Source organism: Beta vulgaris, chromosome 4 (genome assembly GCF_026745355.1).
Source record: "Beta vulgaris subsp. vulgaris cultivar EL10 chromosome 4, EL10.2, whole genome shotgun sequence".
Taxonomy (NCBI): Eukaryota; Viridiplantae; Streptophyta; class Magnoliopsida; order Caryophyllales; family Amaranthaceae; genus Beta; species Beta vulgaris.
Window position 1 is genome coordinate 15,703,461 of NC_079205.1, and position 17,186 is coordinate 15,720,646.

The 17,186-nt window shown below is 34.4% G+C and overlaps 2 protein-coding genes across 2 annotated transcripts; one reads left to right on the plus strand and one right to left on the minus strand.

The window, feature by feature from the left end:
• Window positions 1–1,587: 1,587 nt before the first annotated feature.
• LOC125496351 (uncharacterized) lies at window positions 1,588–8,689 on the minus strand. The gene is made up of 6 exons (XM_048641833.2): window positions 8,668–8,689; window positions 4,295–4,659; window positions 3,631–3,747; window positions 2,950–3,096; window positions 2,655–2,855; window positions 1,588–2,217 (listed from the first exon to the last, which is right to left on the minus strand). Exons 1-6 carry the CDS (start codon window positions 8,687–8,689, stop codon window positions 1,894–1,896), a joined length of 1,176 nt encoding a protein of 391 aa, XP_048497790.2. The 3' UTR covers window positions 1,588–1,893.
• Window positions 8,690–12,045: 3,356 nt separating this feature from the next.
• Window positions 12,046–14,641, plus strand: LOC104907328 (multiprotein-bridging factor 1b). Its single transcript, XM_010696242.4, has 4 exons — window positions 12,046–12,323; window positions 12,896–12,979; window positions 14,033–14,115; window positions 14,365–14,641. The coding sequence occupies exons 1-4, from the start codon at window positions 12,182–12,184 to the stop codon at window positions 14,482–14,484; spliced, it is 429 nt and encodes a 142-aa protein (XP_010694544.1). The 5' UTR covers window positions 12,046–12,181; the 3' UTR covers window positions 14,485–14,641.
• Window positions 14,642–17,186: the final 2,545 nt, after the last annotated feature.

Here is a 17,186-nt window from a genome sequence, read left to right on the forward strand (position 1 = left end):
CTGGAATCTTATCATCACAAAGAAGTGAAGTCACAAATAAGGCAATATCATTCAATGCAAAAGCAACAACAAACCTGTTTGAATTCTATCATATATTTGAGCAAACAGTGAAAAGATGGAGAAGCAATGAAACTAGTGACAACTTCCGGAACAGAACCGAACGTCCCAAAGCTGTCAAATCCAAATCAAAGTTTCTGAAACATGCAGCTGATGTATACACACTAACACTGTATAATGACTTTGAAACAGAGTATGAGTGGGCAATGGCATCCTTTTTACGAGCATTTGCAACAGAAAACTCAGAGCTGAAGTTGTTTGAAGTCTCACCAGAAGAAGATTTCACCAATTCACATACAGTAGCATACGATGAGGCTAAGACTTGCAAAGTCAGCAGTATGGGAGAATGTTCAAGGTTAGTGAAATAAATCAATATGACTAGCTGAAAAATTAATTGGGGGTTTTGTTTGTGTGTGGGAGGGGGGATATTAGTGGTGGGGGGTTTTGGGGGTGTGGGGTTTAACACTTAACTAACTGAAACAATTAACACACTACCTGAAACAATTTATCACCTATCTGAAAAATTTAGTTAGTCAAATGAAATAATTGACTAAGAAACATTTATTACAGCAGACAAGGACCAAAACCAAAATGCACTGTTGTGGACACCATGGAGACATGCAATAACCAAGAATTTCTACAACCTAGTGTTAATATGTCAATCAAATGAGGATGCAAGAACATTATGTGACAAGTCGTTGAAGGAATTATACAAATCAGTGAAAGAAGTTTTCAAGACCGATCAACAAAAACAACAAGAAATCGAAGTCGAAGAACTACGAAGACAGACAGTTGAAAATCCTGAGGTGATAAAGACAAAAGGAAGACCCCCAAAGGGAAACAAGAGAGTAAAAGGACATTTCGAGAAGCGTAAAATGAAGACAAGGCATCCGAATGAATATGGAACAAAAACCCCAAATGTACCTCAAGTTTAATAGTGTACAAATAATATTAGTTTTCAATTGTATTCCAGTCAGTAATTGTATTCAAATTTACACTTGTTTATTTCTCAGCTACTCGAAATTCAGTAATATTAGTATTTATTGTCCTTCAGTTAGACTTGTTTATTTTTCAGCTAGTGTTTATAGTGCTTCAGTTAGACTTGTTTACTTTTCAGCTTATATTAATTGTGCTTCAGTTAGACTTGTTTATTTTTCAGCTAATCTTTATACTGCTTCAGTTAGACTTGTGTATTTTTCAGCTAGTGTTAATTGTGCTTCAGTTAGACTTATTTATTTTTCAGCTTGTATTAATTGTGCTTCAGTTAGACTTGTGTATTTTTCAGCTAGTGTTAATTCTGCTTCAGTTAGACTTATTTAATTTTCGGCTTGTATTAATTGTGCTTCAGTTAGCATGTGTATTTTTCAGCTAGTGTTAATTTTGCTTCAGTCAGACTTATTTATTTGTTAGCTAGTATTAATTGTGCTTCAGTTAGAGTTGTTTATCTTTCAGCTAGTGTTTATAGAGCTTCAGTTAGACTTGTTTATTTTTCAGCTATTTGTTATTGTCCTTCAGTTAGACTTGTTTGTTTTTCAGCTACTATTTACAGTGCTTCAGTTAGACTTAAAATTTATATTTACAAATATATGTCATACACTTATTATTATGAGTTAGATTTTTCATTTTTCAGTTGGTGATTGTATTTTTCCAATTAATCTTCAAACAACTTCATTTACACAAATGTATTCCATTCAAAGTAAGTGTAAATGTACAATTATAAAGATAAAAAATTAAAAATGAGTTGTGTGCTATTTCTACTGTACATTACAAAATTTAATGGTGTGCTATTTCTACTGTACATTATAATATAAAAACAAAAAAAAAACAGTTTGGCAACTAAGAATAACGAAATTTCAACAGTTGCTCTATTTTCACTTTGTCTCCAAAATTATTATTCAACACCTCTTCTACTTGCGCCTCATGATCCCTCCTTCGCCGTAAAATGTGTGCTTCTTTTCTATTTGTCATCTTTGATCGATTACATGCTAATTTATCTAGAACAGCCTCTTTATCCTTCCTTAACTTCTGTCTTGCCATCAGTTGAAGTTTGTTTGCAGACCAAACATAACAGTCATGCTTCACTTTCTCTCTCAGTTTGTTTAAAGGATGGTCCACAAGACGAAGCGCAAGCCTGCACCGCTCAAGGTTTTTGGTGGCTGCCTGAAAAATAAATAAATCAACACTATTAAAAAAGTTTCAAAAACAGAAATGTAACAATTAAAAAATAAAACTAACTGGAAACAACCAACAACATCAACTAGTCTTTATAGTGCTTCATTGTTTTTCAGGTAGTCCTTATAATGCTTTCAGCTAGCTAGTAATGATTGTGTTTCAGTTAGACTTGATTGTTTTTCAGCTAGTATTTATTGTGTCTCAGTTAGACTTGTTTATTTCTCAGCTAGTCTTTACAGTGCTTCAGTTAGACTTATTTATTTCTCAGCTAGTCTTTATAGTGCTTCAGTTAGACATCTTTGTTTTTCAGCTAGTCTTTCAAGTCCTTCACTAACTGGCTATCATACCCTTTTCTATTAAAAAACTTTCAAAAACAGAAATCTAACAAGTAAAAATACTCCCTAAAAACAATAAAGTAATCATACCCTTTTCAGGTCAACAAGTGCAAAATGGTTAGCATTTTGACCATCATACAGCTCCATGGTTTTGATTGCATAGACACCACAATCAAAATTGTTGTCCTTGCTTCTCCAAGGGAAATAAAGAGTTGATGTTTGCCAATGGTGGAGATGATCAAAATCACGACATCTCATATTAACTTGCATAAAAGAATCAAAAGCACGACACTGCATTTGAAGATCAAAAAGTAAACAACAATTAAAAAACAAGTAATAAAATGGAACAAAAAAAAAACACAAATGCTCATAAAAAAGTACGTACAAAGTATGTAAGACCGTTAAATTCCTCATGCTTATATCTATCAATATCCTTCATGTCTGTACGATTGTTAATATTTTCAATCCTTTTAGCTTTCTTGTTCAGCACCAAGACAGTATAATGATCATCCTTGTGAACAGGAACAAAAATCTGGAAGATAAACATAAGATGCAAAAGCAATAAGTCTACCTGACAGAGAACAAAAAACTAAATGAAATACTAAAAATACTAGCTGAAACAAAAACATACACTAACTGAAAGATTGAAAACAATGACTGAAATGTACATTACTCCAACTCATTTATATACACTAACTGAACTAGAAACATACACTAACTGAAAACATAAACTAGTACTAACTGACAAGTAACATACACTAAGTGAAATAGAAACATACACTAACTGACATGGAAACATACACTAACTGAAACATAAAAGTACTAACTGACAAATAACATACACTAACTGAAATAGGAACATACACTAACTGAAACATAAACTAATACTAACTGACAAGTAACATACACTAACTGACAAAAAAAATAAACTAAATGAAACATAAACTAATACTACCTGACATGAAACATACACTAACTGACAACAAACATACACTAAATAAAACATAAAATAATACTAAGTGAAATCAAAACAAATAAAAAAATGGTTAACAATAATACAACTAACCAGTTCAGCTTCTCGAATATCATTCCCTGGAAATGATTTCACCCATGAAGAAATAGCTTCCTTACATTTATTGTAGTATAAATCATCATCTTTTTGTAACCAGGTTTTTCTTCTTTTCTTCCCATTCCTTCAACTTCTAATCATACTGACTAGTGCCCTCCAGCTTTTTCAAAATAATCTCATTTTCAGCAATCTCACTATCAACCTTAACCTTTTTACCTTCTCAGCACACATCCAATTGATATAGTTCATAACAAAAAGAAAACAGATAATATGACAAACTAAAGACAGAAGATGACCAACTGAAAAATTATATGACCAACTGAAAAACATAATATGACAAACTGAAAAACAGAAGATGACCAACTAAAAAATAATATGACCAAATGAAAACAAACATATAAAACTAAGCAATAACAATAAACACTTACAAAAGGCATAATATTAAACCAGAATCTCCTTGTTGCAGAAGGTGATTCCTCTTCTTGCCTATTGAACATCAAGGCGCATCCGTCAATAACTCCACTGGTGAGCCAACCTTGACGAGGCATGCTAATTAAGTCGAATTTGTACAACTGAACCGCATAGTTGCTATGAGGATTATCAAAATCCACAATGAGATCACTTTGTAGTTCACTTTGCATAATTGATTTTTCATCTTCACTTCTTCAGAATCTATATCCAATGACATAAATGCAACATCTTCAAACTCATTGTAAAATAGATAATCAACCAGCAACCTCTGCTCAGGAGACAGATCACTCAAATACTTATTATATTGTTGCAAACTTCGACACAATATTATGCCATGATTGTTGACAAGAACAGCCTGCAATCCAGGTGTAGAAGATGATGAACCAACACCAGCTTCCTTCTCATCCTCTTCTTTTTTTGGCTTGTCAGAATCAACTCCTTGACTTGCAATCCTGTCAATGAGGTCCTCCAAACCTTCATCGTCATAATCATCACCTGGTTCCTTAACTCTCAAAACTTTCTCAGATTTCTCTGAAGTATGGTCATAGTCCACCCCTTCAATAATTCAGGTGTTGAAGGAATTTCTGACTTTGATTGTTTCTGAGGTTTGTAGGATTTGTATGATGATTGATCAGAATAAGAGCCATCACCCTGCATTCAATTAAAATATCAAAAAAATGACAGATATACTAACTGAAAGATAAACATACACTAACTGAAAATGAAACAGATACTAACTGACAAGAAACACAAACCAAATGAAAAATAAACTATTACTAACTGACAAGAAAGATACACTAACTGAAACATAAAATAATACTAACTGACAAGAAACAAACACTAACTGACATGAAACTTACACTAACTCAAACATAAATGATACTAACTGACAAGAAACAAACACTAACTGACAACAAACATACACTAACTGAAATAGAAAGATATACTAAATGACAAGAAACATACACTAACTGAAACAGAAAAATAAACAAATTAAAACACAAACTAAAACTATACTTACTCGAGGATATTTTACATTTACTGGAGTGATGATTGGAATTGAACTTCCAACACCCTCACCACTCTCTGCACTGTCTGCAAATCCAACATCCTCAAAACAGGACTAGGAGTTAATAGTTGGAATGAAGGGCCATCGAAATCAGGAATCTTTTTCCTTTTAGCAGAAGAATCAACTCTCCAAGACTTTCTGCTATATACATTCTCAACAGCTTCAACAACAGGAGGAGGAGGAGGAGGAGTTGGAGTACGAAGATCAACAAGATCAACACCAGCAGCGGTGCGAGTAGGGACGGGTGTAGAAATATTACACTTATCCTTATCCTTAGCCCCTTTAAGTTGATCATCATCAGCATTCCTCGTCTTCGTATCATCTTCCTTTGGTTGTTCTTTCTCAACATCTTAATTCAAAAACAAAAAATAATAAAAAATAAATATAAAAAGTTCCATTTGATATTTATATGATATTCAGTTGGTATTAATACTATTTCAGTTAGAGTATCAAAGTTTTCAGTTAGAGTATCAAAGTTTTCAGTTGGTCTAAATATTCTTTCAGTTTGACTTGTTTATTGTTCAGCTAGTCTTTATAGTGCTTCAGTTAGACTTGTTATTTTTTCAGCTAGTCTTTATAGTACTTCAGTTAGCCCTATTTATTTTTCAGTTCGTTTTCATATTGTTACAAACTGAAACAATATTTCATTTGCTATTTATAAGATATAATTTCCTTTAGAGCATCACATTTTTCAGTTGGTCTTTGAATTCTTTCAATTAGCTATAAAATCAAAGAAACTTACTTCCTCCTTTCTCTCCATCTGCATGAACCCCAGCATCCAACTCTTTATTTCCTCCTTTCTCTTTATCTCCTTGAAGACCACCATCATCATCATCATTGCCAATCTTCTTATCATCTTCCTTTGGTTCTTTCTCATTATCTTCATTCAAAAACAAAAACAATAAAAAAAATATAAATACACAATAACTGAAAAACACAAAATAAAAATGAATCAATTCATTGACAAACTGAAACAATTTTTCCACCAGATTAAATAAAAACAAATACCAAAAGTTTCATTTGGTATTTATATGATATTCAGCTAGTATTAATATTATTTCAGTTAGAATATCAGACTTTTCAGTTGGTCTTTTTATTCTTTCAGCTAGCTATTTAACTTTTTCATTTAAGCAAACTGAAACAATACAATTAAAAGAACTTACTTCCACCTTTCTCTCCATCTCCATGAACACCAGCATCCTTATCTCCTCCTTTGTCTTCATCTCCTTGAAGACCAGCATCACCATTATCATCAGCATCATCATCCTTTGTCTCATTATAATTCTGGTGATCCTTATCATCACCATCATCATCATCATCATCATCATCATCATCATCATCATCATCATCATCATCATCATCATCATCATCATCATCATCATCATCTTTATGCTGATCATCATCATCATTCCTCTTCTTCTCATCCTCCTCTCCTTCTTTTTCATCATCTTCATTCAAAACATAAAAAAACAACTAAATACACATAAACTGAAACAATGTTTCCACCAGATGAAAAAAAAAACATCAACTGAAAACATCCAGCAATCAAATGAAAACTTAATGAAGTGAAAAAATTCATTTAGTATTCATCTCATTTTCAGCTGGTGTTCATATTATTTCAGTTAGACTGTCAAAGTTTTCAGTTGGTCTTTTTATTCTTTCAGTTAGAGTCTCAAAGTTAGCTATTTCACTTCTTCATTTAAACATTTCTTTCAGTTAGAGTCTAAAATTTTTATTCCAACCAGATTACAAACTACAACAACAAAATGAAACAAATATAATGAAAGGAACTTACTTCCTTCTTTCTCTTCAACTCCATGAACACCAAATCCAAATCAGGAACATTTTCATTTCTTCCAAACTCCAATTCAACAGCCGCTTCACCAATAGTGAAATTGTAGGATCAACTTTGTTTGCACTGTCTTTCGCTTCCAAATGACGCTTGCATATGTCGTCAATTTGACTCAAAAAATCTGGGTTAAATACTTCACTGTCATCCAGAGAAATACTGTCTTGAGACAGCTTCTCGCCTTCCTCCCGAATATTTTGGGCAATCTCCAAGTTCACTTGACAGAATGCAAGCGCATTCCTCTTCAACTTGTGCATGTTCTTCACATATTCCTTCAATTAAAAGAGCAAAACAAAATAAACAAACAAATCAATATGATATGACACAGAAACAACATAAACAAAAAAATAAGGACCAACTGAAAGAATCCAACAATCAAATGAAAACTTAAATGAAATAAAAATAAACTTATTTAGTTTTCAGTTACACTAATTTAGTTTCCAGATAGACTTATTTAGTTTTCAGTTAGACTTATTTAGTTTTCAGTTAGACTAATGTACTCTTCAGTTAGACTTATTTAGTTTTCAGTTAGACTTATGTACTCTTCATTTAGACTTCTTTACTTTTCAGTTAGACTTATTTAGTTTTCAGTTAGACTTATTTACTTCTCAGTTAGACTTATTTACTTTTCAGTTAGACTAATATAATTTTCAGTTAGACTTATTTACTCTTCAGTTAGATATTATTTCAGTAATTATTTCAGTTAGACTTCTTTATTTCTAAGTTACACTTCTTTACTTTTCAGTTAGACTTATTTGCTCTTCAGCTAGAACTGACATTATTTCAGTTAGAGGTTAACAGTCTTCACTTAGAGTTCAAGAGTAAAAAAATAAAAACATAAGATAAATGAAACTCACATGAACATCAAGAGCATCTATTTCCTCATCAGTCATCAAACTTTGAGGAAGATCCATAAAAGCTGCCTAGTTGAAGGTGATGGACCCTCAACCACCTTCATTATAGGAGAACCAGACTTCCTACTAGCAGCACTAACACTAGGAGCTTTAAACTCAACCTTCTGTTTTTCACGCTTCACCGGCAGAATAAAATCCATGTTGATCTAAACTGCTTCACAACATACTCAAATCCTTCTTTCCTGCCAATAAGTGATAAATGGCTTACTGACATTTGAATAATCCAGATTACGACACTTGAAGTTGTGAATAACAGCAAGAGTCAAAGCGCTAAGCATCCCCGAAGCTTGAATGTTACTTTCTTCTGTCCAAGCTCATTCTCTTCATCATAATAGACTGATGACAGTCCAAAACAGAGCACAAAGACTTCTTAATATATATCCACACCAGTCATACTTGAAATTGTAGATGCATCTTCTAAACTCTTGGCACATTTCAGCAGGCCCTAAATCAGCTATAGGACATAGAAGCTTGGACAAGAAAAGATAACAAATAACTTCTTCAAATCATCCCCGGATTGATATTTCTTAAACAAATCATCCCAATTTTTTCTACCAATGTATGGCTTCTTGGGTCAGAAATACCAAAAACCTATGCCAATCCTTCCTGGCACTTCCAGCCCTATCTGACTACCTTTCCTCCTAAAGGCTCATCATCTATAACCTACTGGTCTATCTGACACAGGTAACCCAAAACATCACTAATGGTAAACTTATTAAAAATCAGTTTACCATTCTTTGTTGAAAACATCATTTCAGATGCATTGTAATTCAACAACACCTCCAGATCCAGATTAGGACAAAACTTCTTTATCCTAATATCTAAGAGACTCCCAAACCCAATATCCCTAATGTCTCTTTTTTTTGCTCATCACTCAAATTATAACCACTTCATTTAAATGGAATAGTCTGACAATACTTGTAGACTAATTGACTTCATTTCTTGCTCAGTGAAATTCCTAACAAAAGTGAACAAAAATATATTTAAAAAATAAAAAAAACAATCATATAATATAAAAGGAGAATAATGAAAAAAACATACGATCTATCAAATGTGTCTTTCTGTTCATCGGGATTAGACTTGAAAATGAAAACTTGATTGGTGATAAATCAACTTTGCCTTTCTTCTTAGACAATGATTTATCACATCTGAAAGAAAGAAAGTTTAATCAAACAATAAAACTAACTGAAAACAAAAACATCATCAACTGAAAGAATACAAACATCAACTGAAAGAAGACCACCATCAACTGAAAGAATACAAAGGTCACTTGCTTATTTTCCACTTGTTTATTTTTCAGCTACTCGAGATTCAGTTAGTTATATTACTATTTATATTGCTTCAGTTAGACTTGCTTGTGTTTCAGCTAGTCTTTATTGTGCTTCAGTTAGCCTTGTTTATTTTTCAGGTAGTCTATATAGCGCTTTAGTTAGCCTTGTTTATTTTTCAGGTAGTCTATATATTGCTCCAGTTAGACTTGTTTGTTTTTCAGGTAGTCTATATAGTGCTTCAGTTAGACTTGTTTGCTTTTCAGCTTATATTAATTGTGCTTCAGTTACACTTGTTTATTTTTCAGATAGTCTTTACAGTCCTTCAAAGTAACTTCTTTGTTTTTCAGCTAGTATTTGTTGTGCTTCAGTTAGCCTTGTTTATTTTTCAGCTAGTCTATATAGTGCTTCAGTTAGACTTGTTTGTTTTCAGGTAGTCTATATAGTGCTTCAGTTAGACTTGTTTGTTTTCAGGTAGTCTATATAGTGCTTCAGTTAGACTTGTTTGTTTCTCAGCTAGTCTCTATAGTCATTCAAAGTGACTTCTTTATTGTGCTTCACTTAGACTTGTTTGTTTATCAGCTAGTCCTTATTATTTCATTTAGTATAATTATTCTTTCATTTCATTCTATTCCAATTACACTTAAAATTTTCATTGAAAATTTACATTGCTTCAGTTAGAATTGTTTGTTTTATCAGCTAGTCTATATAGTGCTTCAGATAGACATGTTTGTTTTTCAGCTAGTCTATATAGTGCTTCAGATAGACTTGTTCGTTTTTCAGCTAGTCTATATAGTGCTTCAGATAGACTTGTTTGTTTTTCAGCTAGTCTATATAGTGCTTCAGATAGACTTGTTCGTTTTTCAGCTAGTCTATATAGTGCTTCAGATAGACTTGTTTGTTTTTCAGATAGACTTGTTCGTTTTTCAGTTAGTCTATATAGTGCTTTAGATAGACTTGTTTGTTTTTCAGATAGTCTATATAGTGCTTCAGTTAGACTTCTTTATTTTTCAGTTAGACTTCTTTATTTTTCAGTTGGTATTCTTACTATTTCATTTAGTATAATGACTCTTTATTCATTGTTTTCCAATGAGACTAAAAATATTCATTTACAATTTACATTGTTTCAGTTACACTACTCCATTTTTCAGTTACACTTCTTCATTTTTCAGTTACACATCTTTATTTTAAAAAAAAAGTAAAGAAAAACAAATGAAAAACACCAAAAGAAAGGTAGAAATGTCTAAATGAAACAAAAACAACATCAACTGAAAGAATATAAGAAGCAACTGAAACAATACTAGAATCAACTGAAACAATACAAGAATCAACTGAAACAATACAAGAATCAACTGAAAGAATATAAATATCAACTGAAAAACAACATCAACTGAAAGAATACAAGTAGCAACTGAAAGAATACTATAATCAACTGAAAGAATATAAATATCAACTGAAAAACAACAACAACTGAAAACATATGTGTATAATACAAAACAACAAAAACTGAAACACAAACCCTAACAACATGAAATAAATACACTAATAAACTGAAAACATCCAAAAATAGAAAAAAACAAAATAAATATCTCAACTACACTAAGAACTTGAAATCTACCTTGGATCATAATCACCATCTTTCTCTTTCTTCTTCCCAGCAGTAGACAGTGCCAAAATTTTTCTTGAAGATGCGACACTCTTCACCTTCTTCGACTTCGGGCTACATTACAATTACAACAACAAAAACGCTAAAAATTTGAAAACAAAAAAAAAATTGCAGCAAAAATCAAACGAAATTATACCTAAAATCATCATCTCTGATCCTCTTCACCATATTTGCAATGCAACAGTAATGAATTACGAACAAAAAAACACGTTAAGTTTCAACAGCAGAGAAGCAGAGAAGCAGAAAAATTCTAGAAATAATCAGTAAATAATATATCGGTTTCTTTGAAAAGAAGAAGAATCAGTTTTAAAACTAGCGAGAATCAAGCAGATATCGAAAAAACAATTTCAAACTCGAAAAAAGATAATGACCTAATAACCGTTAAATGTTTTTTTAAAAAATAAACAAAGCTGCTGATCAACCAAACAAATATGAAAAAAAAGCCCGCGCGTTTTTGATGGGCTAAGCCCGTCCGACGGAAGGTATTGGGTCAGACGGTCTGACCCAATACTTTCACTTCTTTTATTTACCATATACCCTCGATGTTTTCAAAATTCACCAGATCCCACTCAATTTCTTAATAATTCACCATGTACCCTTAATTATTAACGACTGTCAACTTCTTTGATCATTAACCCCTAATTTCGTCACCGAACCTTAAGTAACCCATATTTGAATCGTTAATCTTAATTGCCCACCACTAAATCACCACAAATGACTCCTTTTATCACTCTTCCTCGCTCCATGACTCTATTTCTTCTTCTTTGGCCTTTGGTGTTCTTTCAATAATAATTTGTTAGGGTGAATGAGTGAAATAAGGATTAATTAAGGTTTAGTAATGAATTCATAGGTTAATGATCACAAAAGCTAATAATCAATAATCACTAAGGGTACATGGTGAATTATTAAGAAATTGAGGTGTATATGATGAATTTTGAAAATATCGAGGGTATATGGTAAATAAATTTTTTTGTCAAAGATATATTGTGAAAAATCCATTCCACAAAATAAAACTTTCCATAAAAATTAAATTCCAATAATAACCAAACGATCTCTTAGTATGAAATCAATTTAGTCACTACTCAACTCCTCTAAGTAATTACTAGTGATTTATATAATACAAGTACTTGCTACTTTATCTAAGTAGGGAGAAAAAAAGAGAGACCTATATAAACAGGAATACAGGATAAAGTAGTTGCCCTAAACTAAAACTCAACTATCCTTTCATAAGCAACTCATCTTCATCTTCATTTTCATCTCTATCATCTGCAAACTAACACACACACCTTTGCACTACTTCAACAAACAACAATGGCAGGAATTGGACCCATGAGCCAAGATTGGGAGCCCGTTGTCATCCGCAAGAAAGCCCCCAACGCTGCCGCCAAAAAAGACGAGAAGGCCGTCAACGCCGCTCGTCGTGCTGGTGCCGAGATCGAAACCGTTCGTAAAGGTTTTCTTTTTCTCTCTCTCCCTTTTTTTCCTGATCAAAAGATATATCATCTGATTATTCATTTCTCAGTTCTTCTAGTTCTTGTGTCAGATCAATGTAAATTTTAAGTTTTTATTCTAATTTACTGTGTTTTTTTTATGCTAGATTCTTGTTATTGAAATTTTTGGAAGTTTTTTTTTGTAAAATGGGTTGTGCGATTAATCGAAAATGATTTTAGGGTTTTCTTGGGATGCGTGAAATTAACGCTAGGGTATTTTTTTTTTGAATTATGACTTTGTTATCTTTCTTATTCGTCGAAAATGATTCTAGGGTTTTGTTTTATCAGACTTTGTGGAAGGTTGGAATATATTTTTCGAAGAGTTTAACTGTGTTTGGGTATCTTGTTGAAGTTCTGTTCATGAAATGATGGTCGGTATTAGAAATGAAACTAGACTTGGTTGTCAGTGTTTATTACTTTCCTATGTATTCTGTATTGCAGAGGGAAAATGGATGATTGGTATTATATTACATATTTTAGATGTAATTAAGTTTTTGGAAGTGTTTTGCTGATTGTTGCCGTGTTTTGATGGCAGCGGTGGCTGGAACAAACAAAGCTGCATCCAGCAGCACCACTCTGAATACTCGAAAGCTGGATGATGAAACTGAGAATCTTGCTCGTGAGTGAATTTATTTGTAGTTTGGATTATTTTTGTCATAACTAAGACTGAAATTGAGCTCTCGGTGGGTGCTGTGCATATTGGAGCTATGGATTGAAAATGTGTTGCCAAAGTTATGCTTCACATTTACTCGACACACGAATTATTTCTGATATTAGGCCACATTCGTTTGGTTTAATTACTACATATAATTGAGTTTAAAATTGAAATCTTATAAATATTCTTAGCTATGTATGTTACATTGCCACGATGCTGCAAGTTGCATTTTACTAGAGCTTTTAGTTAAACTATTGACAGTATTGGGATGACCCAAAATAGATATGTGGCTAAGGGATTTAGGGAATATTCTTTTAAGCATTACGACTGTTATAGAACAAAGAAAAATGGTGACGATGTTTATTTTTTTTTGAAGTGTTGCAACTATTTCGCGGTTAGATCACATGTGCTACAGTAGATGGATAAACATTCCGTTTGGTCTTTACTAGACTACTAGTTGAATGAAATAGGGAATTGCAATTTGAAGGTTAAGTGCTGTGTATATACTTGAGGCTCTATAGACTTGTTCAGTTTGATGTGATGCACTGCCAGTTGACAGTCTCATAGAAGAATTCTGAAGAAGTACAATTTGAAGGGTATGTGTTGTTTATATTTGAGGCTTTATAGACCTGTTCACTGATGTGATGCACTGCTAGTTGACATAATCCCATTGAAGAAGTCTTGTGTCAATACATTTTGAAGCCAAGTATTTTCGACTCCTTCAAGTTATTCAGTCTTAGAAAAAAAAACCCTATTCAATAGTTTTTGATGCTACTCTTTCTATATTTTGGTAGGTGTTGTCTAAGTGTGATTTACATTCGTTTCTGGAAATGATGAAAGTTTTTCTTTTGGAATTTAGAGCATTATATTGCTCTGCTCAGAGACATCACTCTGAACTCTACACAAGTGTACTAAAACATTTGAAATTTTATCTGTTTCTGATACCGTTTCATGGCCATGTTTGCAAAGTTTACATAAATTTTCTCTGACTTCTCGCTAAATTGAATTTTGTGTCAGATGATCGAGTTCCAACTGAATTGAAGAAGGCCATCATGCAAGCTCGAATGGATAAGAAGCTCACTCAATCTCAACTTGCTCAGGTTCGTCCTTGTTATTCTTCAGTTCTTTATTCTAATGTATTTTAGTTATCTTATAAAACCCCATAACTGGGGGATTTTAGAGTTAGTGTATCTCACTATAGTATCCCTATGTTGCTACTTTATCAAGAATGCTCTTGAATTGGGTTTTCGGATGCTGTATAATCCCAATCACCACTTTCACTATACATTTGATATTGGGCTCAAATTTTTTTTGTCCTGATAACTGAAAGAAGTTGGGTTCTGTTTCAGTTGATTAATGAGAAGCCACAGATTATACAAGAATATGAATCCGGAAAAGCCATTCCAAACCAGCAGATCATTGGCAAACTTGAGCGCACTCTTGGGGTGAAACTGCGCGGAAAGAAGTAGACATAAAAACACAAGTACCCGAAACTGTCCGTTTAATGTGTCATGCAGTTTGAAACTGGTGTAAATGACTTCCAGACTGTTGCTTTTGTATAAATCTGGGGTTGGACTAAATCTATGGATATGAATAACACAACGTTTGATCTTTTGTTCCCTGCCACTATATGTTTGGTTTGATGCCGTTTTTGGAATCGTTGTCTCGTCATTCATGGCGTGGCTTTGAACTGATCCTTGTTCCGATTTGTTTTTCTTCTTTGAACAAGGAATAAATTAAAGTGAAGGAAGTCTAGAACAAAAGTAATAACTTTTTCAAAGGGTGCTTTTGATTCTACATAGTGAAGTTTGGGAATAGGTACTAAATCTATAGGTTTGATTTCTTGCCCTTATCCATTCTACCTTTATCTTTACCACCACTAACAACAGTATCTATAATCACCATTATTGTCACTCTCTGTACAATCAAAAGTTCACATTTATATGAAATTTCAATGGCCAAGGCAAAGATTGGTGGTCCAAATTGAAAATTGATTGCAAAGTTAATTCTTTGGGGCTAGTTATCGTTTTATGTTTTCAGTTTTTAGTTTTTCGAAAATCAAAAAGTCTGTTTTTTGCTGTCAGTTTTTTCAGTTGACATTTTTAGTATAGGCATGACTAATTTTAAGTTTTTTTTTTTTTTGGTGAACTTTTTTTTTGGTGAACAAGTTTTATTATACCATTTATGTCATATGTTTCTCATAGAAATTAAGGGTTGTTGATGTGTGTTGAATAGGAGTAAGCCCCAAAAGCGTTCGTCTGAATTGTTTGTTCGTACGTCGGGAACCTGAAAAATATGGTTAGACTACCCGGGGGTTGTTCCGGCAACGTCCCTCCGACGCTCAAGTCAGTTGATGGTTGAGGTAGAGAGAGAAAGTTTAGGGAGATATGCTTTAGTTTGTAAGTTGAGAATTGAATACATGCTCATTGATGAGACTGGTGATATTTATAGTGTTAGGAATTTTCGGACATGAAACATTGACGGGATGGGCCTCTTTGGGACCAATGGCTATGTTGCCTTTTCGAGCAAGCCTTTTCAATTCTATCGGTGGGTTCATAAGCCACGTGGAGCTAGGTTAACTGCTCAGTGGTACCCATCGTGCCACCTGTCTGGTCACTTCCTATGATGTGGTGTAGATATTGGGTGGCCCCATAAATGATCCCAAACATTTATCCCGACGCTAGGGATGTGGATCATTGAAGTCTGAATGGGTGGTTCCCATCCGTGGCGGAATGATGACCGTCCGGGTCACCTCCTTTTGAAGTAAGATCAGATTTTCTCCAATTGAAAGTTAATGAAGCCAACCGAGTTACCATTCCTTGGGAGAAATAATCTACCCGACCGGGTTGCCTCTGATGGAGAACCTGGGTCTTTGGCTGACCGAGTGGGCTTCTATGGGTACTTGGTCATCTTTGGCTAAGTATGAAAGTGACTTGGCAAAGGAAAGAGGGTCTCATATGACTGAGCGGGTTGGACACCTCTCGGATGAAGATCTGATCGAGCCCTATGCCGTCCGAGTGGGTACCCTTTTGTACTTAGTCATAATTGGCTAAGTATGGAGGTAACTAGGCAAAGGAGAGAGTGCCTCACTTAGCTGAGTAGGTCGGACACCACTCGGTGAGGGTCAAATGAACCTTAAGCTGTCGGAGTGGATGTCAATTGGTACTTAGTCATATTTGACCAAGTATAGATACGACTCGGACAAGGGGAGAGGGCCCCCTATGATCCGAGTGGGGTGGACGTCACTCGGATGAAGGATTAATGGGCCCCAAGCTGTCCGAGTGGGTGTCAATTGATACTTAGTCATATTTGACTAAGTATAGATGCGACTCGGGTAAGGAGAGAGGGCTCCCTATGAGCCGAGTAGGGTGGACGCCACTTGGATGAGAGGCTAATGAGCCCCAACTTGTCCGAGTGGGTGTCTTGATAATTAGTCATATTTGATTAAGTATAGATGTGACTCGGGCAAGGGGAGAGGGTCCCCTAGGGCCACTGTTGAATTGTCGCCCATTATCAGACACTAGTGTCCTTGGTACTCGGAACCTAGTGATAATGTTCCTCAATATGAATGTCTGAACTTGTTTGTCCATTATTGAGGCGAGTGGTTTGGCCTATGTCCGCTTGGTGAAGTAGTCGATCGCCACTGTCAAGAACGTGCATTGGTTTGAATGGGGGGAATTATCCTAACATGTCCATGCCCCATTTATCGAACGATAATACTGTCTGGATGGTTGCTAGAGGTGTGGTTGTGCTTTGGGAATGTACGAATGGATCTGATATGATGTGCATCTCTTGACCAGCTCTTGGGCATTCTACTTCAGGGTAGGCCAATAGTAGCCGGCTCTGAGGGCCTTTCCAGCTATGGTCCTTCCCCCCTGGTGACTTCCACATGCTCCTTGGTGTATTTCCCTTAGAATGTACTTCCCTTTCTCCGGGGTTACACATTTGAGGAGAAGGTGAGTGAAGGACTTTTTGTAGAGCTGGTTTTCGTGCCACAAGAACCATCCTGACTTGTGCTTGATTCGCTCGGCCTCCTTGTGGTCCTCGGGTAGTATCCCGTCTTTGAAGTATTTGACCAACTCTTCCATCTAGGTAAATGTCGATTCAATATCAGTTGCTCTTTGGCATTGATGCTCGACTGACGTAGTACCTCCCACATAATGGTCCGAGG